The sequence below is a fragment of the Panicum hallii genome, chromosome 4, assembly GCF_002211085.1.
Source record: "Panicum hallii strain FIL2 chromosome 4, PHallii_v3.1, whole genome shotgun sequence".
Taxonomy (NCBI): domain Eukaryota; kingdom Viridiplantae; phylum Streptophyta; class Magnoliopsida; order Poales; family Poaceae; genus Panicum; species Panicum hallii.
Window position 1 is genome coordinate 37,867,348 of NC_038045.1, and position 24,498 is coordinate 37,891,845.

At 43.9% G+C, this 24,498-nt stretch overlaps 3 protein-coding genes and 1 pseudogene across 6 annotated transcripts; 2 read left to right on the top strand and 2 right to left on the bottom strand.

The window, feature by feature from the left end:
* Positions 1 to 689: 689 nt before the first annotated feature.
* Positions 690 to 2,738, bottom strand: LOC112889942. Of its 3 annotated transcripts, none has more exons than XM_025956746.1 (2): positions 2,011 to 2,738; positions 690 to 1,421 (listed from the first exon to the last, which is right to left on the bottom strand). In XM_025956746.1, exons 1-2 carry the CDS (start codon positions 2,451 to 2,453, stop codon positions 995 to 997), a joined length of 870 nt encoding a protein of 289 aa, XP_025812531.1. In that variant the 5' UTR covers positions 2,454 to 2,738; the 3' UTR covers positions 690 to 994. The 3 variants fall into 3 exon arrangements, with proteins under 3 accessions (XP_025812531.1, XP_025812530.1, XP_025812532.1); XM_025956745.1 differs by having other exon boundaries at positions 1,930 to 2,738; XM_025956747.1 differs by having other exon boundaries at positions 1,284 to 1,869.
* A 1,851-nt stretch (positions 2,739 to 4,589) lies between these two features.
* LOC112890463 lies at positions 4,590 to 5,408 on the top strand (annotated as a pseudogene).
* Positions 5,409 to 6,316: 908 nt separating this feature from the next.
* Positions 6,317 to 8,443, top strand: LOC112890941 (DNA oxidative demethylase ALKBH2). Its single transcript, XM_025957826.1, has 4 exons — positions 6,317 to 6,637; positions 7,573 to 7,689; positions 7,816 to 8,002; positions 8,070 to 8,443. The coding sequence occupies exons 1-4, from the start codon at positions 6,356 to 6,358 to the stop codon at positions 8,267 to 8,269; spliced, it is 786 nt and encodes a 261-aa protein (XP_025813611.1). The 5' UTR covers positions 6,317 to 6,355; the 3' UTR covers positions 8,270 to 8,443.
* A 238-nt stretch (positions 8,444 to 8,681) lies between these two features.
* LOC112890939 (sister chromatid cohesion protein PDS5 homolog B) lies at positions 8,682 to 23,729 on the bottom strand. 2 transcript variants are annotated; one of them, XM_025957825.1, is made up of 33 exons: positions 23,400 to 23,729; positions 21,375 to 21,578; positions 21,092 to 21,273; positions 20,215 to 20,341; positions 19,858 to 20,076; positions 19,471 to 19,687; positions 19,240 to 19,385; positions 18,998 to 19,137; positions 18,057 to 18,206; positions 17,915 to 17,963; positions 17,647 to 17,835; positions 17,215 to 17,397; positions 16,186 to 16,337; positions 15,959 to 16,085; positions 15,702 to 15,854; positions 15,558 to 15,623; positions 15,326 to 15,462; positions 15,127 to 15,244; positions 14,892 to 15,026; positions 14,594 to 14,793; positions 13,694 to 13,844; positions 13,458 to 13,601; positions 13,295 to 13,375; positions 12,661 to 13,203; positions 12,474 to 12,575; positions 11,860 to 11,933; positions 11,711 to 11,762; positions 10,665 to 10,751; positions 10,546 to 10,583; positions 10,259 to 10,321; positions 10,019 to 10,176; positions 9,318 to 9,916; positions 8,682 to 9,213 (listed from the first exon to the last, which is right to left on the bottom strand). In XM_025957825.1, the coding sequence occupies exons 1-33, from the start codon at positions 23,487 to 23,489 to the stop codon at positions 9,178 to 9,180; spliced, it is 5,112 nt and encodes a 1,703-aa protein (XP_025813610.1). In that variant the 5' UTR covers positions 23,490 to 23,729; the 3' UTR covers positions 8,682 to 9,177. The 2 variants fall into 2 exon arrangements, with proteins under 2 accessions (XP_025813610.1, XP_025813609.1); XM_025957824.1 differs by having other exon boundaries at positions 15,558 to 15,626.
* Positions 23,730 to 24,498: the final 769 nt, after the last annotated feature.

Below are 24,498 nucleotides of genomic sequence, written 5' to 3' on the forward strand. Positions count from 1 at the left end.
TCTTGATTCCTCATTTTGCAGGATTTGTCCAAGTGAATCATCAGGTTGGTGATAGCCTAATTTTTTCAAAAAATGGTAGGAGAACATGAGCCCTAACTATATATTCAAATATATCGAATGATTGTTTTGGAACGTAAGTGACATATGTTAATGCAAAAACGTAGAAGCAAATATTTCTTTCAGCGAAAGCAAAAGAGAGAATAAATTGGGGCACCTAGAATTGAGTTCTCGCTATTGTGGACGTCCACCATTCCAACGCTAGTACATGGCACGCAATTGAATGGAATTGGGCTAGCAACACAATGGGGAACCAGTGCACTGGTGTGACACGCTCAGCTCACCTTATTAACACTCGGTCCCTTGCCGCCATGCTGTCTCCCCCGCCACTATTGCCAGTCTAGTCTTGTGCCGCGACATCCTCCAACCCCCTCTTATCGTGTACGGTGTTTGGTATAACTCCAACACCTAAAAATTTATGGAGTTCTTTGAGCTGCTCATACCCAGCTCTAGAAATTTTTAGAGCTTGAATTGTAAATAAATTAAGGATCTTTTGCTAAGTCATTATACTTTTGTTTTAGATTTAAAATAAAAAAAATAAATTATTTTAATCTATTTTACGAACTTCAACTTCAGCATGAATCTTAAAGCTGGAGCCATGCCAAACGGACCTTAAAGCAATTTGCTGGAACAATTAATGGTGTGTCCGTTGCATTTACACAGATGGACTGAATACATCCATGTTTTCAGTCATCTAAAGTACTATTCTATCCGTGTTTAAACTTACGTTCATGGCTACTAGTAACACAATTACGTAAATTAACAATACCGGTAGTAGTAGAATTGTTATCTCAATCTAGCAGTTTAAATAAACATGTTAAAAATGTTTGGTGGCGCTAAGTTAAGACGTCGAACAGAAATGAAGGTAGTACAGGACATAAGACAACCGCACGATTGAATGGAATTGGGCTAACTAAAGCCAATGAGCAAATCGTGGTCACTCCTCTGCTCCGACGACCAATCCTACCGACCGCGGCGGCGCCGACTTGGTCCGGCCGATGTCAGCCCGCGGCCTGGCCGTGTCGAGGATGTCGTGCGGCACGGGCAGCGCGCCGCCCTGGGCCGCCTTGTGGACGAAGGGCACGTGCACGACGAGCCCCCAGAGCTTGGGCAGGAACTGCGCCGTGTAGACGACGTAGAGGAAGACGACGACGGTGAGGACGATGATGTAGATGGAGGAGGAGACCTCGCGGGTGCAGCCGGCGATGTAGGCGCCCATGAGCCCCGCCATGTCGAGCACCACGATGATCTCTAGCGCCTCCACCTTGGCCTCCGAGTGGTAGAAGGACTCGTTCATGAGCAGGACGATGGTCACCACCGACGTCACGAACGCCGTCGAGTTGAAGTAGAAGAACACCGTGTACCTGCAGCAGATGGATTAAGCACACTCAAAAAAATTCCCGATATGCAGGTACGAGAAACGTGGTACGTGGAATGTGGATGGATAATTTTAAATTTCCGGTTCTCAACAGGTATACCTCTTCATCCCTACTTAATTGGAACAACGTACCCGAACAGAGCTATTGAATGAGGATCCTGATCCCGATATTTCTGCATCCTTCTCTCCCTCGCTCCGATCCCCTCCCTTCCTCTCTCCCTCCGGATCCCCTATCCTGCTCTGGCGTCACCGGCCTCCCTTGCCACGCAGAACGGCGTGGGCAGCCGCAGCCGGGCGGAGCAGCGCCGCACAGCCGCGGGCGGGCGGAGCAGGCGGCGCGGCGTGGGCGGCCGCAGGCGGGCAGAGCAGGCTGAACGGCGCGACAACCTACCATCATCGGAATGCGACCCATCCACGATCCTGCGACTGTTCCGCTGCGTCCCGTTTCACGATCCGGAACGAAACTTCCATGAATGGGGAACGTTGCAACGTACCGTGTTCCGTGTGACTGTGGGATTAAGCCCAAAAAATGTTTGTAATGGCAGCCAATGGAAGAAAGGATTACAGTCACCGACCGCTTGGGGAACTTTGACTGGAGCACGGGCGTGCCGGCGACGTTCCCCTGGGCGTCGTCCTGCTGCCAGAAGCCGCCGGGCGGGTTGAGCCCCGCCTGGTAGGTGACGGAGGCGGCGAGCACGGCGAGCACCATGAGCCAGCCGCGCATCTCCTTGAGCCACTTCTCCCGCTTCTTGCCGGGGTCGTCGACCACCACGGGCCACTTGATGTGGTGGTGGTGCGTGTACAGCACGCCGGTGTACGCCGGCGGCAACGCAGCAGCAGCGAGACCAGCCGGGGCGGCGCCGTCGGCAGGGACGGCGACGATGGGCGAGATAAGCACGGGCACGGGCCTGGCATTGGCCGGGGCCAGCAGCGCCCCGTCCTCGATCACATCGCAGGCGGCGCCCGGAGGCGGCGGGGAGACAGGACGATCCACGGGGATCTGCACGGACATGGACATGGTGGGTGGAAGAGGTGAAATTGGGCGAGCTGGTTCTTCGGAGTTTTGATGATCCCTTTTGGCTGTGCGATCGATCCGAGCAGTTGACCTACTGCCTAGCTAGACTGGCGGGTGATTTGTCACGGATCTTGCGCTGATGTGCTCGAGCACTAGCGATTCGCCATGGCCAGACTAAAAGCCGGCCGGGGTCAAGTCGTTGTCGTGGATAGGGGTGGGACTCTGAACAGCACGAGCACCGGAGGGAGGAGTGGAAACCTCTCGCGTTCGCAATTGACCAACAACAGATGGGAACGGGACCAGACAAGCCCTGTTCCACTGTCCAGACCACTTCACTTCAGCTCACCCACTTTTTCTCGGCAATAGTTTACTCCACCTTGATTGACGCAAGCAAGCAGAATAGTGGAAGGCTAGGCTCCTGCCGATTGTATCATACATCGTACATTGTGTAGATGTTTTTCTTTTTCAAAAAAACTGGGTACATGTATTTTCTTACATAGGTCCACGTGACGTCAGGCAATCAATGGTACTAGTACACATTTTGCACACAAATAAGGATAGCCGACCAAGCAATTGTGGAATCGCGACGATGAGAGCTAGTGGTACTGCTGACAAACTGGCACTGACATTGAATGTTGCTGAGGCTTGCACAGCTCGCAACTTGCAAGACGGGGTCAGGGGGGCTGACTGCTGAGCAAGGAGTTTATATGCTCCCACGTTACGCCGGTACGTCCATCAAACTAAATAGCCAACGCACTAATCCTTTGTTTATATAGTTTGATGAAGCATTTTTTTAAACATGGTACATGCCCAGACGCTAACATATATACACGTACACACACTCACGTATTAAATTATAGAATAAATTTAGAAAAATATGAGCACCTGTGTCGAATCGATTCGAACCTGAGTAGGCAGCTTCCACCGTAAGGAACCTTACCGGTTGAGTTCAATCCTCTATGTTAAATTTGATGAAGCAGACGTAGAAGGTTTACCAAACAGCAAAGTTGCAGATCAATGTGATGGCGGGCAGCGCCAACCCTCTCCCACCGTCGTTGCTACATCCCCATCCTTTTTCTAACTCCGGAGTATTTGCCCCCATCACATATCCACCGTAAACTAACTTATCAACTTGTCATCCCGCTTGCTGCCCTGCCGGTCCAGTAAGCTTCCCAGAAACCCCTCTATTTTAACTTTTTACGAGGAAGAGCAAATTTTATTACTCGGAAAGTGGATTACATTCTTGAGTAATAATATGTTCGACGCACCAGCACACTCAATCCAGAACCACCATCTCCAAGTTAAATCGAAACCCTAATCATAGACCTTCTTGTCTTGCTCCATTTGAATAGCGTCAAGCTATGTAGCAACCAACACACACGTTCGATTTCCACTACCTGTGGCCGTAGCAAAAAAAAAATGCCGGCAAGCTCCAAGGCCACATTTGTGATTTGTCATTTGTGCATGGGTGCGGCTTATGTCTCTGTTCTTGGACGTTTCATCTTTTTTCCGGAATTTCTACAATGGAGACCTACCTTTACTTGACGGTTTCCAGTCGATTTTTATGAGTTTGGATCTGTTTCTAAGCTAATGCTTGTGCTATGCGCAATTCATCTGTTGCTCCTCTCCGCGAGTTCATTTGTTTTTGTTTTTTTTTTAGAGGAGCGAGTTCCTTTGCTTAGTTTCGCTGTGCATGGATTGGTGGAAACGACGGCCCAACCCATGACCTCCAATTTAGCCCGCTCAGAAGCCTTTCCAGCCCAGCTGCCCCGTCTCTGCATCTAGGCCCAGCATTTCGGACGGCCCACCAAGTTTTCTCTCAGTCACAGCTTATCCAGGTCTTTCCTCCAAACGCAACGTGCTGCCTCGTGCGCGTTCAGCGCCACTCCGTGGACCAAACCGCATCTCTGACCAAGTCAACCGCGAACCCGCCCCGCCGATCACACACCGTCCATAACTCGCCTGCCTCCCCTGCATTACCGGCGCCACTCCCCCTCTCACTCCTCCTCTCCCTGCATAAACCCTCCCGCGGGGAGCCCACACTGATCCGATCACGGCGTGGAGTCCGTTATTGCGCGGCATCCATCGAGTCATCTTGAGAGGCAGGCAGCTCGCGATCGCGGCGCCATCAGCGGGGCAATGGGCGCTGGCGTCACGCTCTCGGCCGCTGTAGTCGTTCGCGCCCTTCTCGGCGCCGCCGCCGCCGCCTTCCTCGTGGGCTCCGCGTCGGCGTCCTGGCACGCGGAGGTGTTCGAGGTCGGTGGCGAGAAGGGGTGGGAGAAGCCGGCGGCGCCCGATGATGAAAGCTACAGCCACTGGGCCGCCAGCAACCGCTTCCACGTCGGCGACTTCCTCCGTAAGCGCAGCATTGATCGCACTCATCACATTCGGCGACGGTGCTGATCCAATCCGTGTCTGCATTACCTGCAGACTTCAAGTACGACAACAACGACTCGGTGCTGGTGGTCACCCGCGACGACTACAAGTTCTGCGGCGCCGCCAGGCCGGCGCAGAGGTTCCACAGCGGGGACACCAGGTTCTGCCTCGACCCTCGACCACAACGGCTTCTTCTACTTCATCAGCGGCGCGCCGGGCCACTGCCAGGCGGGCCAGCGGATGATGATGCGCGTCCTAGCACAGGGGCGGCAGGAGGGCGGCAGTGATCCCGCCCCGCCCGCGGAGGCGCCCGACGCGATGGCGCCTGGCAGCGAGGACGAAGGCGGCTCGTACGAGCCGTTGCCAGGCTCTGGTGGGTCGAAGCCGGGGCACGGAGGCGGCGGTTCTGGCTTGGGGTCAGGCTCGACGTCGACGCTGCCGCCGCGTGGGATGGCAGGCACCGGTGGGAATGAGACCAGCGGCGCCGCGCCTGCGTGTGCGCCGTCATCGTTTGGTGGCTACTACCGTCACGTTGTTGGAGCGGTTGTTCTTGATGCTATGCTGCTATTCTTGGCCGCTTGACTTGATTCTTGCACTGCTTATGGTAATGTTAGGAAATGTAGCAAAATTATGGCAGAGGTGTAGTTTTGTTTGTTCGTTGGGTCAAGGGGTTGTCTGATTCAATGAATTTTGCTAAATCATATGAAAAAAATATTGTTCATCCATATAGTTCACTCGGCGGTTTCTTCGTCTCGCTCTCCTAGTTCGATCGTTTTCTTATAGGTTTAGCACGTGGAATATTGTGCAACTGTCACGACTCGCAATGTGATTCATTACGTTCTAATTATCTACGTTAAAATATTTACTTGATAAGAGAAAATAATTGATTTTATGCTAATTCTTAGACTATGGATAAATCTTTTCGACCTCACATTTCGTTCAACCGCCCAAAGAATAATACTTTTGATTTATGCTATACCCATTCTTTATTCGTAGTCGTTAGCTTAGTTTCATCAAAATAACACTTTACTTTTTATACTCTATTGCGTGGCTAGGCAAATGTGATCAAAGCTCTATTTTTCCCTCCTTCGTATATTGCCCTGAACTAGACGTGTTCTCTGAGCCCTAGCTCTGATTTCCATGCTTCAACTATGCGTGTATAATTTTTCATGTTTCTAATCCAAATATTTTGATCAACAGTTAAAACTTCTAATCCGACACACCATGTTTCTTGATTTAAGTAGGTAAGTTGCAAAAATCATCTATATAATAGAAGAAGAAATTCTCACTGGAACATATAAAATGTTTCAGTCACCTTCTCATTAATCAATTAATTGAAATTAAAAACAGCATGTTAAGGTATATGCGTCTTCCTACTCCCAGTTACGTAAAACGGTGGCCTGTGTTCGTCAGTCATTCGCGTTGGTGTGCCCTTGTCTTCCGCCTCAGCAGCTCTGTGCCGCCCGCCACCGCCGCCGCGCCCCCTCCCCTCCCCCCCCCCCCCCCCCCCCGGCGCCGCCACACCGCAAATGGCTTCGCGCCTCCGCCTCGTCGGCCCGACCCCAGGCACCGTCGGAGGCTCCGCCCCTGATCCCGGCGTCTCCGGCAAGGCGGAGGGGGAACGAGAGGGAGAGGCGAAGCGGCCGGAGCCGCCGCGGCGGGAGGTGACGGCCCTGGGCGGCGGCAGCGAGGTGGTGCACGTCCCGCGGTTCGTGGCCCGCGACAAGGCGTGGGAGTGGTTCGACTGCCTCGACAGGACCATCCCCTGGAGGCGCCCCGACACCCGCGTCTTCGGCCGCCTCGGCCCCCAGGTCCGCGCGGTCTCGGCAAGCCACTTCTTCAGTTGAGCTACGTTCCTCTTGGGCAAATCGGTAGCCCTGCTGTCGTATTGGCGAAATGATCAGGTGCTAATCTGGGAAGAAATCCCCTTAGGCCGTCAGGTGTGGTGCCCGATTGAAAATTTTGCGTTTAGGCATTGATCCGGCTTTGGGTAACCAGTGTATGTCGTTCCGGTTAAGCATTGGGTTCCAGTGGCTTTAGCATTTGAAACCCTAATCATATAGGGGGGTCGAGGTCGTGCCATGCCATATGGTTTTAGATAATAGATATGCCTTCCTGGGTTAGGGAATTGGAAATTTTTGCTTCAAAATTTCTACTAGCTATGTGAACTGCTTGTGATCGATGTAAAATGGATGAAAACTATGGGCTTTTGGGTAAGCAAACTAGGATGACCTGAAATCTCTGAAAAACAGCATAATGCATTGTGATGTCATAGTTCAACAACATTCTCGAAAAAATGTCATAGTTCAACAACATTCTTGAAAAAAAAATGTCATAGTTCAACAAACAAAAGTTTACATCAGTGCTGAGCAGGGACTCGACTTGTAAACACCAGTATGAAGCAGTAGTGGACACACTGAGCTGTGGTTGAGAGAGGCTAAGGGTGGAGCTCATATGTATCACCACCACAACAGAAGTCCAGTGCTACAGTTTAGGGGTGGGATCCCTTGCCAATCTTGTTAGGGCATTTTGATATTTGTTACAGAAACTTTTAGATAAAATGAGGGTCTTCAGCTGGCAGAAATGATGAACACTAGAGTGGAAAAAGAGATGTGTGATTCTTCGATTGCTGAAGAGATAATAGGGTTGCCACTAGTTGGAGAAGCAAACTTTGCTCTAATGTAAATGTGTAATTTTGGTTGAAAGCCGCTAATCCAAGTATCTTTTCCTCTTGCTTTTTCTGCAGCCTAGAGATATGTGCTATGTTGCAGATGAAGGGCTAACAGATCTGAAATATAGTGGTCATCAAGTTGATGCACATTCTTGGGATGAATTCCCTGTGCTCAAGGACATCTTGAAAGTGGTAAGGAGTGTTCCGTAGGTACCCATCGTATTGTCAGTTTGTATTTGACAACTAGACAGTAGGAACATTGCGAAATATCAGCATTCAACGTTTCTAGTGATTCGCTGATACATTAATGTTCATTAGGTGCATGAAGCCCTTCCGGGGAGCTATTTTAACAGCGTGCTCCTGAACAGATACCAGACCGGTTCAGACTACGTCTCATGGCATGCTGACGATGAGGCACTCTACGGACCAACTCCAGAGATAGCATCTGTCAGCTTTGGGTGTGAACGCGACTTTGTTCTTAGGAAAAAGCCTACCAAATCACAAGGTATCTTCTGTTTTGTGATTGCTGCTTATTACCGGCAAGGTATTGATTCGGTCTAAACATCTGCCAGCCGCTTCTGGATCTGGAGAAGCTGCTCGAAAGTGGCGCAAGGTCGCTGCTCCTCAACAGCAGCATTCTTTCCTTCTGAAGCATGGCTCGCTGCTTGTGATGAGAGGCCACACCCAGCGGGACTGGCAGCACTCTGTTCCGAAGCGAGCTAAAGCAAGCTCAACAAGGATCAATCTGACTTTCCGGCATGTACTGACCTAAACAAGTACTGCTGAGTCCAAGTTTTGTGGCGCTTGCTCAGTGCAACTTTTGGGGCAGGTTTGTGGGCGCGTTTATATCGTGCAGTATCAGCTAGCTTTAGCACCAGGCGGGAACGTGCAGAGCTCTGTTTGCGATAAAATGTTGCAACCATAAGGTCGTGCGCGTCATATCAAATGGATGTCAACTTCTCACGCCGTCACGCGGCATGCATAGCTTCCTATGTTCAAAATCATTGCTTCAAAAGCCCAAGCCTACGGAATAGCAATGAACAAGATCATTGTGAACTTAACAGTGCAACAGTTTCCGAAACAATTTTGTTTTGGTCTGTTTTCAATTTCAAGCTCTTAAATCAAGCCACAGCCTTACTATCGATGCCTCGTCAACTGTTAGGCAAATTAAAAATACACAAGGGTAAACATAATGCATAATTATACGCGACGCGAACATTACAAAACAAAAATGTAGTAGCACACCTTATTAAATCCAAATCTACCAGACTCTACATCCAAAGTACGGTTCTTTAGAACGGGGGCCAAAAATTGGATGCCCACATCTAGTTTTACAACACGAGCCACTAGTTTATTTCCTACAACATTTCTACACCAGTTCGACAACAAAGCGCTATCTAACAGATATGTTACATAGCCTCTTGCCCTCTCAAGGTTTTACAAGACAGAACCAGGGATGCCATGCCACAGCTTAATGGGCAAACAAGTGCCCGCATCTAATAACATTACAAGCAAATCCTATTCCACTGTTCTTCTATACTAACGTGTTGCTATTGAAACGAACATTTTCTACATTACAACTGTCAATTGCAAAGGGTCAATCAATGAGATATCCACATTCTCGAACTGCTGCCTGTGATATCTGCGTCCTACTATGAACGGTCAGCTGAGAAAGCAAGACTATGTTGCTTTTGCTGTCCGTTTTTTCCACACGCTCTGCACATTCAAAACAAAGCAAATTGGTAAGAATCATAAATTACAAGATGAGAAGATTAGGTTCAGTATGGAAACATAGGCTCAGGACACAAGAGTGCACTCACGAGGGTTTCGTTGTCCGATTCCTCCTTGCTGCTCAAACTATGGTCATCCTGCTTTTCCGTCTCTTCCATTTCTGCATCTTTGGACTCTTTCCCTGCCTTTTGTTTCATTTTTACATCTTTGGACTCCTTTCCAGCCTTCTCTTTCATTTCCACATCATTCGAGTCCTTCCCTGCCGTCTCATTCACTTCCACATCTTTCGGCTCTTCCGCTACCTTCTCTTTCATCTTAACATCTTTTGGGTCCTTCCCTGCCTTTTCTTTCGCTTCCACATCTTTCGGCTCTGTCGCTGCCTTCTCTTTCATTTTTACATCTTTTGATTCCTTCCCTGCCTTCTCTTTCCCTTCCACATCTTGGGACTCTTTCATTTTTACATTTTTGGAGTCCTTCCCTGCCTTCTCTTTCATTCCCACATCTTTGGACTCTTTCCCCACCTTCTCTTCCATTTCCGCATCTTTGAGATCCTTCCCTGCCCTCTCTTTCATTTCCACATCTTTGGACCCCTTCTGTGCCTTCTCTTTTATTTTCACGTCTTTGGGGTCTTTCCCGGCCTTCTCTTTCTCAGCTGAGCTAATTACTACTTCTTCCTCCATTTGGGCATCTGATGTATAAAAGTACATGTTAGGCTCATCTATGAAAAAGCCATGCATTCACGAAAACAACAGGTCCATGTAGTCAACGCTAACTCGTTAAACAATCATACCAGAGTTTACGTCTTTATCAACATCTGAGAGAGCAAGGGAACTGGATGAGTCTGAATCATTACCACCAGCTCCACTGCTCCCTTCAACAGACTTGTTTCCTCCTGCAGTCTTTCTGCGTTTGTTCTTTGGCTGCCCTTTCCTCTTTTGAGGTAAGGACCTAGAAAGATGGATTAAACAGATGAATTAAGCCATGGTTTCGAGGCTGAATCATTACAGTATTTCATTCCATATGGGCTTACCTCTTTTTTGACTTTTGTTGGTTAGGGGAAGACTTGCTGCTGCTAGTTGTTCTCTCCTGTGCTCTGCGAGGTGATTAGAGATCAATGATTTATAAATGACACCACAGATTACTATAATTACAAAGGACTTCAATACTTCTGCTAGTTCCAAGATATAGGCATAAAAGAACAATTTATCTTTAATTATTTATGTTGATCCAATGTTTGAGCCTGTTTCCTTCAATCCCAACAGTTGCACAGCAGTTTACTATAGAGTAGATTCAAGGGCAAGCAAAATATCAGCTTACCTTCCTTGGTTTGTCAAAAGATGATCTTTCTTTTGCTTCTGCAATATTGAGCAAACTAAAGTGAATCAAACAGTTCCTTCTACATTGAAAAGACAACAAAAGAACTAAAAAGATTCTACCTTCACTGATGAATCATTACTTTCAATCGGCATCCATTTCTCTTTAGCCAAGTTAAGCACTTCAACATCTCCGTCATCGTATAGCACCTATTTAAGTATTTACGGGAGTAAAATCATATTAGTAGATCCGACGCGTCAACAAAATTTCTACTAGTCTGGACTAAAATTATCATTTCTACAACTTTAGCATGCTGAAATGGCAACTAGTTGATACCAGGCATGATTGGAATGCATCGTAATAGCATGATTGAAAGTTGCTATTACTGCAGTTATACTAGTGTTAAAGCATCGTTCACCATCTAGAAAGGAAACCTGTAGCTTAAATACACATTGTTAAAGTACAGCTGCTACAGTGGCATAGCAATTTGCATGTGGCATAAATATCAGCAGTTAATTGTCATTTTGTACTTGCCCAATGGCATAAACAGAAGCAGGTAATGGTGACTGAATGAACACTTTTTTGACGCAAAGAAATGACATACGGTGTTTTGTATATTCATTTTCAGATTTGAAATTCAAATACAATTAAATATACATAGTGCTACTTAATCAAAGTGCTTATTTGTAAACTTTAAAATGTCAAACTATTTATGTACAAGAGTTCCATTTTAAAATTTTGGCGGCCTTAACATTTTAACTGGGATACCTTGAAGCTACTTACATGTTGCATATACAACGAAGTACAAAGACACTGCATATCAAACATTGAAAAAGGAACCAGATATTCGCAACAGCTTTAGATGCCATGTCCATGTAATTACAATAGCTGAGACTTTTAAACATTAGTATAAACAAATCTTTTTTTCTAAAGCACTTAAGTTTTTAAGCAACAAAAGTGGTCTCTCCTTAATTATTCAATTCAAGGCAGACCGGAAAATGTCTTATACATCATAAAAACCTTCAATAACATCCATATAAATAGACAAAGTGTACAAACACAAAGCAAACTGCTGCTATTTATGGTTGTACACTTGTACTTACAGCAGCAAAGATGAATTAATCATTACAGAAAATGAATTATTAATGCATTTTTTGGGGGAGCTTACCATATGTTTTTTCTTGGATGAATCGTATGATTGCACAACGCCTCCATAAAATCTAATAACGAAAAACAAAATCTTAAAGCCAACCCCACCTTCAGGAATCAACTAACTGCAATAACATATGTCCAGATAACATTAACTAGAGAACATACCTCTTATCCAATGGCCACCAAACTTTTATTCGGTGTCCTACCAAGCCTGTGCTGCTTGAGTCATGCGTTGAGCACTGCAGGCATAAACAAACTCTTAGCAGGCACAAGACACTAGAAGGGAACTTGCTTGCACAAATTTGAATATGACCAAGAACATATATGCTTCCTTCCAGTGATTGGTATGATTCGTACAAAAGCTGTGACTAATTCAATTTATTCCATAGTTCACCAGCACTACAGGCGCCAGCCTAAGTAGGTCAGCTAGGTGGGACCCACCAAGGGCCCGCAATGATTTTCTTTAATCCCAATTATAATTGGGATATTTCAGATATAATTGTAACTAGGTTCGATGGATACAAGATCCAACCTAGGTAGTTGATTTAGGGGACAAGCAACTTCCTCTATCAATAGAGGAAGTCTACCAGTAAAGATTAAGCAGATAGAAGGAATCTCCTCTCTCCATCTCTGCCCCCGATACAGTTCATGCAGTACTGGTCACATAAAGAGTACCATCACTGCCTTCCCTCCCTTTTCTCCAACAAATCTAAGCCCATAACAATGTGGCTTACAGAACAGAATAGAATACCACTTTAATACAAAGGTACGCAAATTACCTTTACTAAACCAGAAATCGGTTTTGGTTTCTGCCTTTTGAGTGACCCATTTAGACTTCTCGGTTCAACAGTTCTCTTATTACTGTCTGCAACAGCAAACTTCTGAAAAAAAAAGAATGGACAAATCAGAAACTGAACTTCATAAGTTTTGTAGACATATAAATACCATAGGGATGGAAGAAATTACCTTTGGACCACTATTTAAAATGTCACTATGGGATTTCTTAGCACCCTTATTTCCTTTTGATACAGGGGTCTTACTACTAGGAGATACTAGCAGCTCTGTATCAGTTGAATCATGTCTGCCTTTCTTCTCCTTCAACTTAGATTCCAGAGTCCTATCTTTGCTTGGAGTATGCAATAGATGCTCATCACTATTTTTACTACTTTTTGCTGAATGTGGTCTATTGTTAGAAATTGATCTTTTGCGTTTAGGTGAAGAAAAATCAAGTGGCTTCTCGTTAATCTCTTTTGTCTCAGTCTGACGCTTCTTAGGCTTCCTCTTTTGCGATTCCCCCAAATCTCCTTGGTTGTCCAAGTTAATTTCTCTTACTAAACCCAGGACATCATCAACATTGCCTGCATTTACTGAACTAGATGGCGTCTTCTGCTTTCTCCCCATCTTCTTTTCTCCTTGCGATTTAAGAAGTTTGACAATTTTCCCAAGGGGTACTTCATTTCCAAATTCATCAGTCTCGTCAATAAGCATCTTATGTTTAGGAGATTTAACCTGGAAACACATAAAAAAAGGAAACCAGTGCAGTTGAGACACAACAGGCAAAGGCGAGCTATATATGAGCAGTTAATTATTCATTACATACCTTATCAATGTTTGCTGTCATTACAGCATCGAAATGCGCCAGTACTTTCTCACATCCCAACCACATCTTCTCGTCACTCTCCTGCACATTATTAGATAACTATCAATGTCGGAAACCTTATTAACTATCAAGCAATTATTTCATGCTTTATTGGAGCGCATACCACAGAATTTTTATTTTGGTTATCCGGAAGCGGCATGTAAAGTTGAACAGGCAATGGAACTGTTTGAGCTTCTGATAAATTTGTTTGATCATTGCATAACCTCTTTGCAATAAGGAAGCCAAGATCACATATAGCATGCAGAGTCTGTGAATATAAGAACATTAAGTTGTACTGAGTAGCAACAGATATGTATAGCAACCCAAATGAAGAAAAAATACAATCAAACACATTGTTACCTTCGTCTTATTTCCATCAACCACATCTTGTGAACATTTAATGCTTTTGAATATAGATATTATTGTAGTGAAGCTCTCCTTTTTCATGCCTGGAACACTGTGTTGCAAACCCTCTTCTCCCAGGAGAATTGAAAGAATCAGATGCAACCGCCTGTCGAAAAGCTTCTTGATAAATATATGTACAAGCACACAACTCTTTCAGCTATAAGGGTCAAGGTAAGAACATTTTCTTTTAATTCCTATAGCCCAATCTCTATCTCTATCTCTATCTCTACTATTTCTAAAGCAAACAATGATTCCTTGGTCCGTCAATCGGAATCCTAATTAGAACCAGGACAAATCAATCGGAATCCTAATCGGAAACCGTACAAATCAATCAGAATCCCAATCGGAATCCGGATAATCAATGCCTCACACGGTTGGTGGTCTCATATAGGTCCAGGTAAAATTTATATTACCCGCAACAACGCACAGGCACTGTGATAGTAATTCCAAGCTTTAGAAATAAACTAGACTGGACCTTAGATTAACAGCTAAAGGCGCATTATTGGGAACAAACTACTTAAAACCTAACCATTTAGCAAATATGTGAGGTCTGCTTGGCACCTATGCCAAGCAAATCCTTCACAACCTTGAAGCCAATAATCTACCTTTTCAAGAATATAGCACAATGCAAAATCTGTTGGCATCAAAATAATGTCTTGTGTAAAAGCAATGCCATGAACATTACAAAGGCATGCAATGTTCAAGCAGTGCTAGTAATTGCATCCAATAGATGATATCCTAATATATTTCAGTTATTTCAGTGCAAGGGTGCAGATTATGAAATAATATTTTGCGGACAAGACAAGAAAATTCTTGATAACAAGAGAGCAGCATATGAAGAGCTATATTAGATACCAGTAGATTGGACCAAATGCTTTGACATTCTCATATTCCTCAATGTCTGGGGTTGAAGGATCATGAGCAAGGCCATGAACCAAAAAGGAAATTATATATTCTGGGTAAGCCGTCAGCAAATTCATATCTGCTTGGACTGAAAGTTGGCGCATCTTAACTTGTTGGCATATCTGAACCACTTCAATCAGATTGTGCTTGAACTGAGAAATGCGTGGAAACAAGAGAAACTCAGTGAGACTCATTGATTATCTTGCCAAAAAAAAGAGAATCAATTCATTATCGTGTTTAGAATACGAACCTCTTCATACTGAGGGGCATGATAATCATTAACGCCAAACAAGAAGGCACAAGCATATTTTGCATCCAATGCCCTCTCCTTGATATATTGATGTACTTTACAAAGAAATAATTTTCTCACCTGAGGAAAATCATCCTGAAAGTGAATAGAAATATGAATCTCCAAATATGATGACCTAATACAAAACAGAACAATAATGAAGGTCTGCCAAGCAGCATTGTCCCCAAGGAAATACCTGTGAAATCCTCAGAGTCAAATAAAATACATCAACAGGTACTTTGTGGTCCCATTGTCTTGATAAGCGGAGAACAGCTTTCGCTGCGGCAAGCCTCAAATGGGCCTTATCAGCAGCACTGCATGTAGAGCAGCAAGATAAAATATTATACGGTGCAGAATGTCGACATTGCAATTGAAGGGCATGTATCTACTGGTACCTTGAGACCATATTTCGAGAAATATCACCATAGGTAAGAATATTCTTCAGAATAACAAATAACTTCTCTATTCCAGGGTGTGCATGAGCATCTTTGCAAGGTAGATAGCTCTTCACCAAAGTTTTGATGCCATAAATCTGCAAAAGAAAATACCAAAACAGAAAGAACTAACAGTCAAGAAGCATTGAGATTGGATTGTTAGTCAGACCTTGAATAGCATAATTTCACTAACCTTCAGCAAGCAATTCTGTGTACTATCACCCCATTCAGATTTATGAGAAGAATTTTCAACCATATCCTGCTGACACTTGGAATTGTGATGACAATGGTATAAAAGATAGAATAGAACTGAGAATTCAAAAGGAAAAGGTTTTACATCATTGCACTCAAGAATTTTCGTAGTTATGAAACTTATTATCTCTTCTTCCCGCGTTTCAAAAATTGGCATGGATATCTGAGCTATACACCCCAAAGATTGCAACATAGATGGTAAATGCACTTTCTTCTCTTCCAACAAATCCACAAGCCTCTACAAGGTTGCAAATGCAACATATAATTTCCCCAAAATGTCAATAATATACACTGCAGCACAAGAAATAAGTAACAGGAGAGAATTAAGTTTGTAACTGATACCTTGTAAAGAACAGATAGTGACATAAGACCATCATCTTTTGTAATTGCAGCAAGTGCATGAACAGAGTATTTAGCTTGTCTCCGTGTGCCCTCTAAGCATAAACGCTCTAATAGAAGATCAAGGGAACTGAAATAGAAGCCATATCAATTTAGTTCCGTAACCTTAGAAGTTAGTATTAAGACAAATCATATAATCACAAAATCAAGAGGCTTTCAAGAAGCTGAACCTTGATGAGGCTAGCTGTTCCCGAATATTGCCACCAGCCTTTGATAAGACATGAGCAATACCCTCTTTAAGCACTTCATTGTCCTCCTTCAGGAGTTCAACAATGTCTTCTTCAAGCCCAGACAAAAGTGATGGAAAGAAACTAGAAATTGCCTGCACACAGAAAGGATTAAGAGGTTAAAGCAATATTTGAATGAAGGGGCGTCAGACAGTACGCTGGAGGTACAAGTGTTTCCACTAAAAAACATCATTACACCTTTCGTTACAGAGTTTTTGTATACATATACAATGCCCCCCCCCCCCAACCGGCCGCCCTCTTTTTTAGGGGTTAGGTAGATGGAATCATATTAAGCAAGGATCTCCTCTAATTGGTGCCCAAATCCTATGACATCCTTGCCTATATATACATGAGCTTTGCCTCTCCATTAATCAATCCACCAATTTCTGAGCCTTATTGATTTCGATAGTCATTGATGTTAGGGGATGCCATGAGCACTGTGTTATGTTCTTGGTATTCGGTTACAGATCGAGCGAGATAACCGCCGGCGCTGGCTGCTGGGTGCAAGACCCCACGGGAAGCAAGGACTTCTCGTACTTCTCGTTCTACTCATTCTTTAACTTTATTGAAGGTCCTATCAATATATAGAGATATTACTTGAAATCAAAGCAACTCAGAATTGGATCTAATCTAATCTAGCAATTCATAAATTGGATCTAATATAACTTGAGTACCCAACCTTAAATTTCTGATGGATGTAGAAGCTAGTAAGAGTCCAATAAATCAATTGCCTGCTTTTTAGCTACATTATATCTAAAGCGTCAGACTACACCAAATGAATAGACCTAAGAGATTTCAAACACTTCAAAGATATCCTCTGAAAGAGATTGTTCGCGTTGACATACAAGCAACTCCTGAAATTGTTCGGTACTCTTATGCCTATGAACACAATAATAATTGATCTGGAATACAGCATTACAGCATGGCCAATATGATCCATTAAAAAACAGTGATTCAGAAAATTGGGGTTACCGTTAGAAGATTCATGCATGCTGAGATGAGCTTTGTATTCCCAGAAGTCTTCTGTTCAGAAGCTTCTGACAGGATCTCTTTGGCATACTCCTTGTTCACAAGTAAATATGAACATCTCATTGCTAATGCGCCCCCAAAATCATAAAGCGCATGTTTTTCACCAAGTATCTTAAGCAAGTCTGCCTGCAGATTACACATAAGTTCAAATTGTTTAACTATGGCATATTCAGAAAATAAGTCAAACAGGTTTAATTATTGCAAACATTTTCAACCACTGGCAGGCAAACATCTCGTCTGCATGTAGCAAATAATGAAATAAATGGGATGAAAAGCAGCAAAAGCTCGAATCAGGAACAGGACAGAGGCATTTTTTTCTCACTTTTCCTTTCTATTTTACATCTAACTTACAAAAAAAAATGAATTAGAAGGTACCCGAAGAGACCAAGCTTTCTCAAATGAAGTTGAGCAATCAAGCAGGCTAGTGAATAATTTCCAGATATTGCCATCTTTTAGCTGATGAAGCATGTTCAAGTTCTCCTCACACTTTGCAGGGTCACTGAATGAGCGAGACATGCTCCGGAAACATCCAACAATTCTTTTTTGCAGATCAGGGGCATCTTCCTGCATTACAAATGGAATTAACAAGGTAACCTAATTGATCACACAGTGATGTTGCAATACATTCAAGATTCACACTAACCTGGCTTAGTTGCCGAAGTGACATGTATTTCAGCATTTCTTGTTGCAGTCTGATAATTAAAGAGGGGGGCATATGCATATCAAAACCATTTTCAGAAAGAGCCCAACATCAATTTAAACAATCTATAGATAGAAAATCAGACCTTTGCTTTTGCAGAAGAATCGATTCGAGAGCTTTTGTCTCAGCTTTGTCAAAGTGCGTAACAGCTGTAACCCAATGTTTCACTCTTCCCTTCATTGGAAACTCTGGTGGGAACAAGGAAGCGCACAAAATGGATTCGATTGACTCTGACCTGCACCAAATAGTAAAGCTATCATACGGGTGATCAAATAGGCTCACACTCTATGAAACAAATAACCCGATAAGCAGTAGGGGCTTCCCCTACTTCATTAAAAAAACACCTGACAAAAAATCAGTTTGCCTCAAGGAAAAGGCTATACCATTGTACAAACTTACATGTAAGAAACTAAGAATATACACACATCTGATGTCCACACTGGGCTAAAAATGAATATACGCACAACAGAACTTGGACATAATCTTGTAAATGTTCAGAACACTACATAACTATGCATGAAGAAAGTACTCACTCCTGTAAGGCAGACCCCAAGAGACATGAGAAACCAAAACCACCAATGAACTTACAAAGAAATTATTGAAAGAGCATGTCTTACTGGTAACAAAGGACAACCAGGACTTTTGACATAGGTAAGCATATATACTGATGTAGTGTATAACTGCACTTTTACCACACTTCTCCGCACTAGGCATGGCAAGCATGGAAGCCACATGCACATAATTGGTTATTTTTGAAAGATTTATTGAACAAGTGCAGCTAGGCATACAAATTGAATACATTGGCCTTTTTGAATGCCTATCATAATTTGCTGCCCTAAATTGTAGCAAACGCTGCAGACACAACTTTTGACGTGACCAAATCAGGCACCTCCAATTAGGCAGAGTTGAGCAAGAAAATGTGTCTATCACAGATCGACTGGGTGCATAGGAACTGTGTATGAACAACTCAATGGGGCCAAATGATGTGGCAAGAAACATATGGCCCAAGAATAGTCATGTTCTTACCTAAAATCTTTGTCATAAATACATCTTAATATTTTTCCAGGTATCCACTCAAAATCATCAGAATAGCTATCAGAACTCCTCTGGCAATATAGCTTATAAATATCTGCCAACCTCTCCATGGCATAGCACTTCACAGCCACCTGCAAATTTTTCAAGAATACACATACTTTAAAGTAAACCATACAGATGGGGGAAAATGAAAAAAAATTGTTGTGTGTGGAGAAGGGCAAAGAAAAACTAACCGATTTATCGCGAACACGCTCTGCTACTACTTTAATTGTGTCAATCGGAATAGCATCAGGTGAATGGCAAGCTACATCACAAAGTGCAGCCACTACTCCCTTTCGCACATTTTCTTCATAATCAAGCAATCTGTCACAAAGTGCCTCTGCCAGGCAGACAACCATCAGGACAAGCACAATTTATTGATCAGTCAAATTAAATGAGCAACTATGGGAGAAAATAATCCTTACTAATAATTTCAGGAGCTTCAGGTCGGGAAGGATTTGATATTAGACATCTCTTCAAATGCTCGACCATAGAAATACGAATTTCAACTACTCTATCAGTCAGTCTCTTCAGAAACTCAGAGAAGAGAGTCTTGAAATATTCCACAATAGGGGCTCCAGGTAACGAAAAAATTTCCCCAAGTAATTCAACTGACTTAGACCGAATATCTACTTCATCTGCCTAGAAAATATTAAATATGAACTTTAATCAACAAAGTATGACCATCAAAAAGAAACAAGTCACTTAAACTCAGAACGATAGCATCTTATTTTGAATTGATTCTGAGAAAAATGTGAGAGTTTCTGTTCCCAACTACCATTCGATGTGATTAATCCAGAGTAAGATCGTACCAGCAGTTCCCCAGTAATATAAGGCACGACCACCTTAAGAACCTTCGGAGCGCACTGATAAACATCAACTATAATTCCGTGGTGGTCGATTTGATCATTCGAAGAACTGCCATCCCCAGCCCATGAAGATGTCAGAAACTTCTTTATGTATGGTTCAAGTTTTCTGGCAGAATGCTCGATGACACTGCGAGCAAGCTTACGCCCAGACATGGCAGCACCCTAGTTATCAGAAGTCGCAGAAATAATAACTCAGAGAAGGCAAACATAAGAATAGGTGAAACAGTAGATGAAGCTGACAGCGATCATCTGAAAATTTGTAAAATATCACCAAAACACCTGAAAAGAAAAGGTACTCACAGTTTTCTTCTGCCCCAATGCTGACAACAGTACATGTAGAAGACTCTCCTGTATATCCTCACTCTCATCTACAATAAGGGTCATTATTGTCTGCATTGACTTTACAATGTTTTCTTCATGACTGTCACTGCATCACATAAAAAACAGAAGTCAAACACAATGGAAAATAAAATATAACCTAATATATGGTATATACAATTCTATCAAGAATTACAGGCACATAACAGAAATGTTACATGAAGAAAGTTATCTGGCATTATGTTTACTATATGGCAGCAAATAAACCTTCAGGTTTCTGCTTAGGCATAAAACAATATTCCGACCATTTGTTAACCAGGTTTAACAAAAAAAAAGTATGATCCTACTAAAATTATATGGAACTCTGAACTGCAAACAAGCTCTTCATACAATTCATGTTTTGAAGTGGCAACCCATAGTCCATACACATGTTATTTTTAAAACCAAACCTGCCATTGAAACAAATCTTTTCCTTATGATATTTGATATCTTTCAAACAGTGCCTTCATAGAATCCATACTATAAAATGACAGTAAGAGTTCTACATACTAATACCCATGTTGTCAAGCAGTATTTCTTTGCGAGGATTCTGAAATACTTAATACTGCTGGCTTGATAGTAGTATGGAGGTTATTTAGCAGTGAGGATTTTGAAAGGCCTCAGTAGACACTTATAAATTTAGAAATAAACACCACCAAAAGATCATGTTCAAAGAAGAACAAGTAAATTTTATTGGAATACCTTTTATGGGATATCTTCACAGCACAACAAACAGTGAGAAAATAAAGCAGCAATATTTGAACTTCATGCTCTAGCACAAGGCACTGACCTAGTGGACAAAGTAGAATTGTTAAATTACCTGACAACTTCTAAGAACGTTCGAAACATGTCTGTAATAAGATCGTCGCATTCAAGATCTAACATCACAACACATGCTCGGTATCTAGCAACTGTTTCGAGAATAGCAACTCTCCTGCCAAAGGTTTGACTATTAACATCACTGAGCCCGCGAAATGTACCTACAATTAAATAGAATATGTCCTGCACAAAGAAAAAAATCTCAAATACCAAATAATCGTGGTAAACTCAATATAAGTTAGCTAATCCAGTCATTTGGTGCCTTAAAAGGATACAACAGTTACCCTTAGAACATCATCGTCATAGGGAGCATCAGGTGCAGTTATTCTTGTAATTTCACAGAAGCAAGTTGCCAAGAGAACTTTGACATCTTCATCCTCATGCTTCAGAAATTCTTCTCTGGTGAAAGCCTTTAAACTTGGTTGAATAGCTTCCATCACCGAGGACCCCGGCGACTGCTCTATTCCATGTAAGCATTCCGCAGCTTTCTGCAGTAATATTAGCATCAATAGAGTAATTAGGGCATACTCACCAAGAAGAAAAAGATTTCAGTTGAAGTATCAAACCAGTATGTATGACCAACCAATTTAATACTAAAAAAAACAGCATAACAGTGCTTGCATTTGAGAGATGTGTCATCACGCAGTTAATTCCTGGTGGCATAGTGCTACACTAACTCCGGTAACAGTTAGATGTGAGTTAAATCTTGGTGGCATAGTGCCTTCAATTAGGATAGTTATTATTATGTATGTGTGCAACCGCACACACACATTTTCAATGGAAATCACAAGATATAAAAATAGCTACAAATTATACTATTTACCACCAAAAGTTCAAACCCATGGACCTCTACGCATGAGAACACATGTGTGGTGTGGTGGTGCGGCACCCAGGTATGGAGCTGGCAGACCAGGATTCGAATCATGGGTCTCAAGAAAAAAGACCCCTCACCCGTGGCAATTTTCAGAGCTAATACATGCTGCAGGTACGTCCTGGGTAGCTTCAGGGCCTTTTCTCAACCCTGCAGCTCGAGAAAATTTCTTCTTGCTGCAATACCTCGGGTGAGGTCCTCCTTAGGGTGCTGTTTCTATGGACCTCTCCGCATCCTAAATTCTAACAGAGAGCAGTCGACATCAGAATGCACAAAGCCCAAACATGAGACCCCAGAGTACAAGATTCACTGGACAGTTTCCTTCTCTGACAAGTTGGATGGAATTTGCTGTTTACTGACAAACATAGGTGTGCATGTGTAAAAACACATGCACAGGTGTCCTGCCCATTTGGTTTTAAAAGGAATGATTCTAGGGCAAACCGAATAAAATAGTCTCCTGCGATAAATAGTATAAAGAAATTACCAAACTAAAACCGTCATATACACACAGCATTCATGGTGCTGCTAGACAAAACAGTATCCTCATAACAGCATTTCCATGTAACATGCCCTAGGTTTAAAAAAAGTTCTGACATAAACCCCCACCAAATGATTCACGGACCAATCTTCAACTTCCCTTAGCTACTGTCACTCCTCTATTGTAACCGAACAACTAGTCTAACTGAAGCGGCCGCCAACCGCTAGAAAGATGAGGCCTCTTGTTCTGCTAAAAGCCCCCTAAACCCTAACCAATAGCAATCCCCTTTTCAACACACAAGAAATTAAAAGTTTGGGTGCCGAACTGCAACGGTGCAATTTATGCCTCTAGTGTAACGGAAACAACCGCCAACCCCAGAAAGGTGAAGCCTCTCGTTCCGCTTAAACCCCATAAACCCTAAAGTCCTAACCAACAGGAATCCCCTCTTCAACAAAGCAGAAACTAAAAACTTCAGGTGCCGCACTGCCACAGTGCAATTCAGCATCCGAAAACACCAAAACACTCAAGCTGCACTCGGTGCTTCCCCCAACCAAAGCCGAACTTTTCCTGCCCGAACAAGCAAAATCGAAACCCCACCTGGAATCTCGCCAAATTCAAGAAGCACGACAGCATCTAGAGCACAATCTCGCCGAAACCTAACCTCTTGCCTCCTAATTACCCAGCCCAGCGCGCAAAAAGCTTGCTCCTCCAGAACCCTCACAGTCGCCGAATTGACGCGCAACCATTCAGACCAGGCACCCCCGCCGCCCCCAATTCGCAAGGGAAACCCTACCGCCAGCACCGCACCTTCCAGCGCCCTAAACCCTAAACCTGCCGAATTCCCGCGCCACGCGCACAGATCCACCCGAACCCCACCCGGCGCCACCCGCCTCCAAGGCTGGGAGGCGCGGGCGGCCACTCTCGAGCACGACAGCTTCCAGAGGGTCCCAGCCGTCTCACCTCGAGGAGCTTGGCGAGCTCGTCCGCTGGCGCCGGCGCCGCCGCCTGCAGCTTCTCCCCCAGCTCCTTGAGCTGCTCCGCGGCCGCCATCCCCGGCCGCCGCGCCGGATCGACGCCCAATTCGCGCTCGAAAGCTCCCGCCTTCCGCCTCCCTGGGTTCTAATCTGAGACCGGAGGGCTCCCTCGGCTTTTGGCTGCTCTCGCGCTGTTTCGAAATTGGCGTGAGGGGGGGTGGTGGAGGAGAGAGAAGAGGGGGTGGAGGCGGAGAGCTCGTGAGCGGAATGCCAAGGCTGGGATCGGGTTGTTCTGGCTTTGGCTTGGGTTTCGGAGTCCAGCCCACGGCCAGTTGTGCTGTCCGGGTACGCTGCCACGCTCCTGCTGCGGTGTATAGAAATCGCGGCGCCCGTCTGTCACACGGCGGATGCGGCTGAGGTGTGGCGCCGGCGCCGCGTTGGACCCACGTGTCGGTAGGTGATGCTGGGACAGAAACGGTGGGGAGGGGATTCCTGGGGCAGTTTTAGGACAGTGTTCACTGATTCCAGTAGAGGCGGGCACCGATGGTATTTTCAGTTTTAACTGCGATGATGTCATGATAGGGCCGTTAGGATTCTAGAGGCGTGTATATCAGACCATTACAATTACAATGGCCTAGTAAGTTGTTATTGAAGCCTGATCCTTCTAGTTGTAATATAGTTGTTAGGTTATTTTAACTTTTTTAGATACTCCACTAAGAATTCGCTTAGATATAAGTTATGCATAAATACAAAAACTATATATCTAGAAAGGTCAAAATAACAATAATTTAGAGCAGATAGAGTAGTTATTTTATCTGGCTATATACCGTGAATCACAAATTAAAATTACTAATATGTCCTGTATGACAACTAAAGATAACTGGGCAATACATATGACGTGTGTCGCAACACATGGAGTTGTCCATATCTACTCATCCAAGCACTCATGTAAAATGTTGTTGCTCATCCCCTCCATCGAGCACCTCTCACACACACGCGCGTCCGCCCACCGCACATAGAGAGAATATATAGTATCCTTTAGTGACTTGTGGTAGATTGGCAAATGAGGCTGCACGACTCTGTCT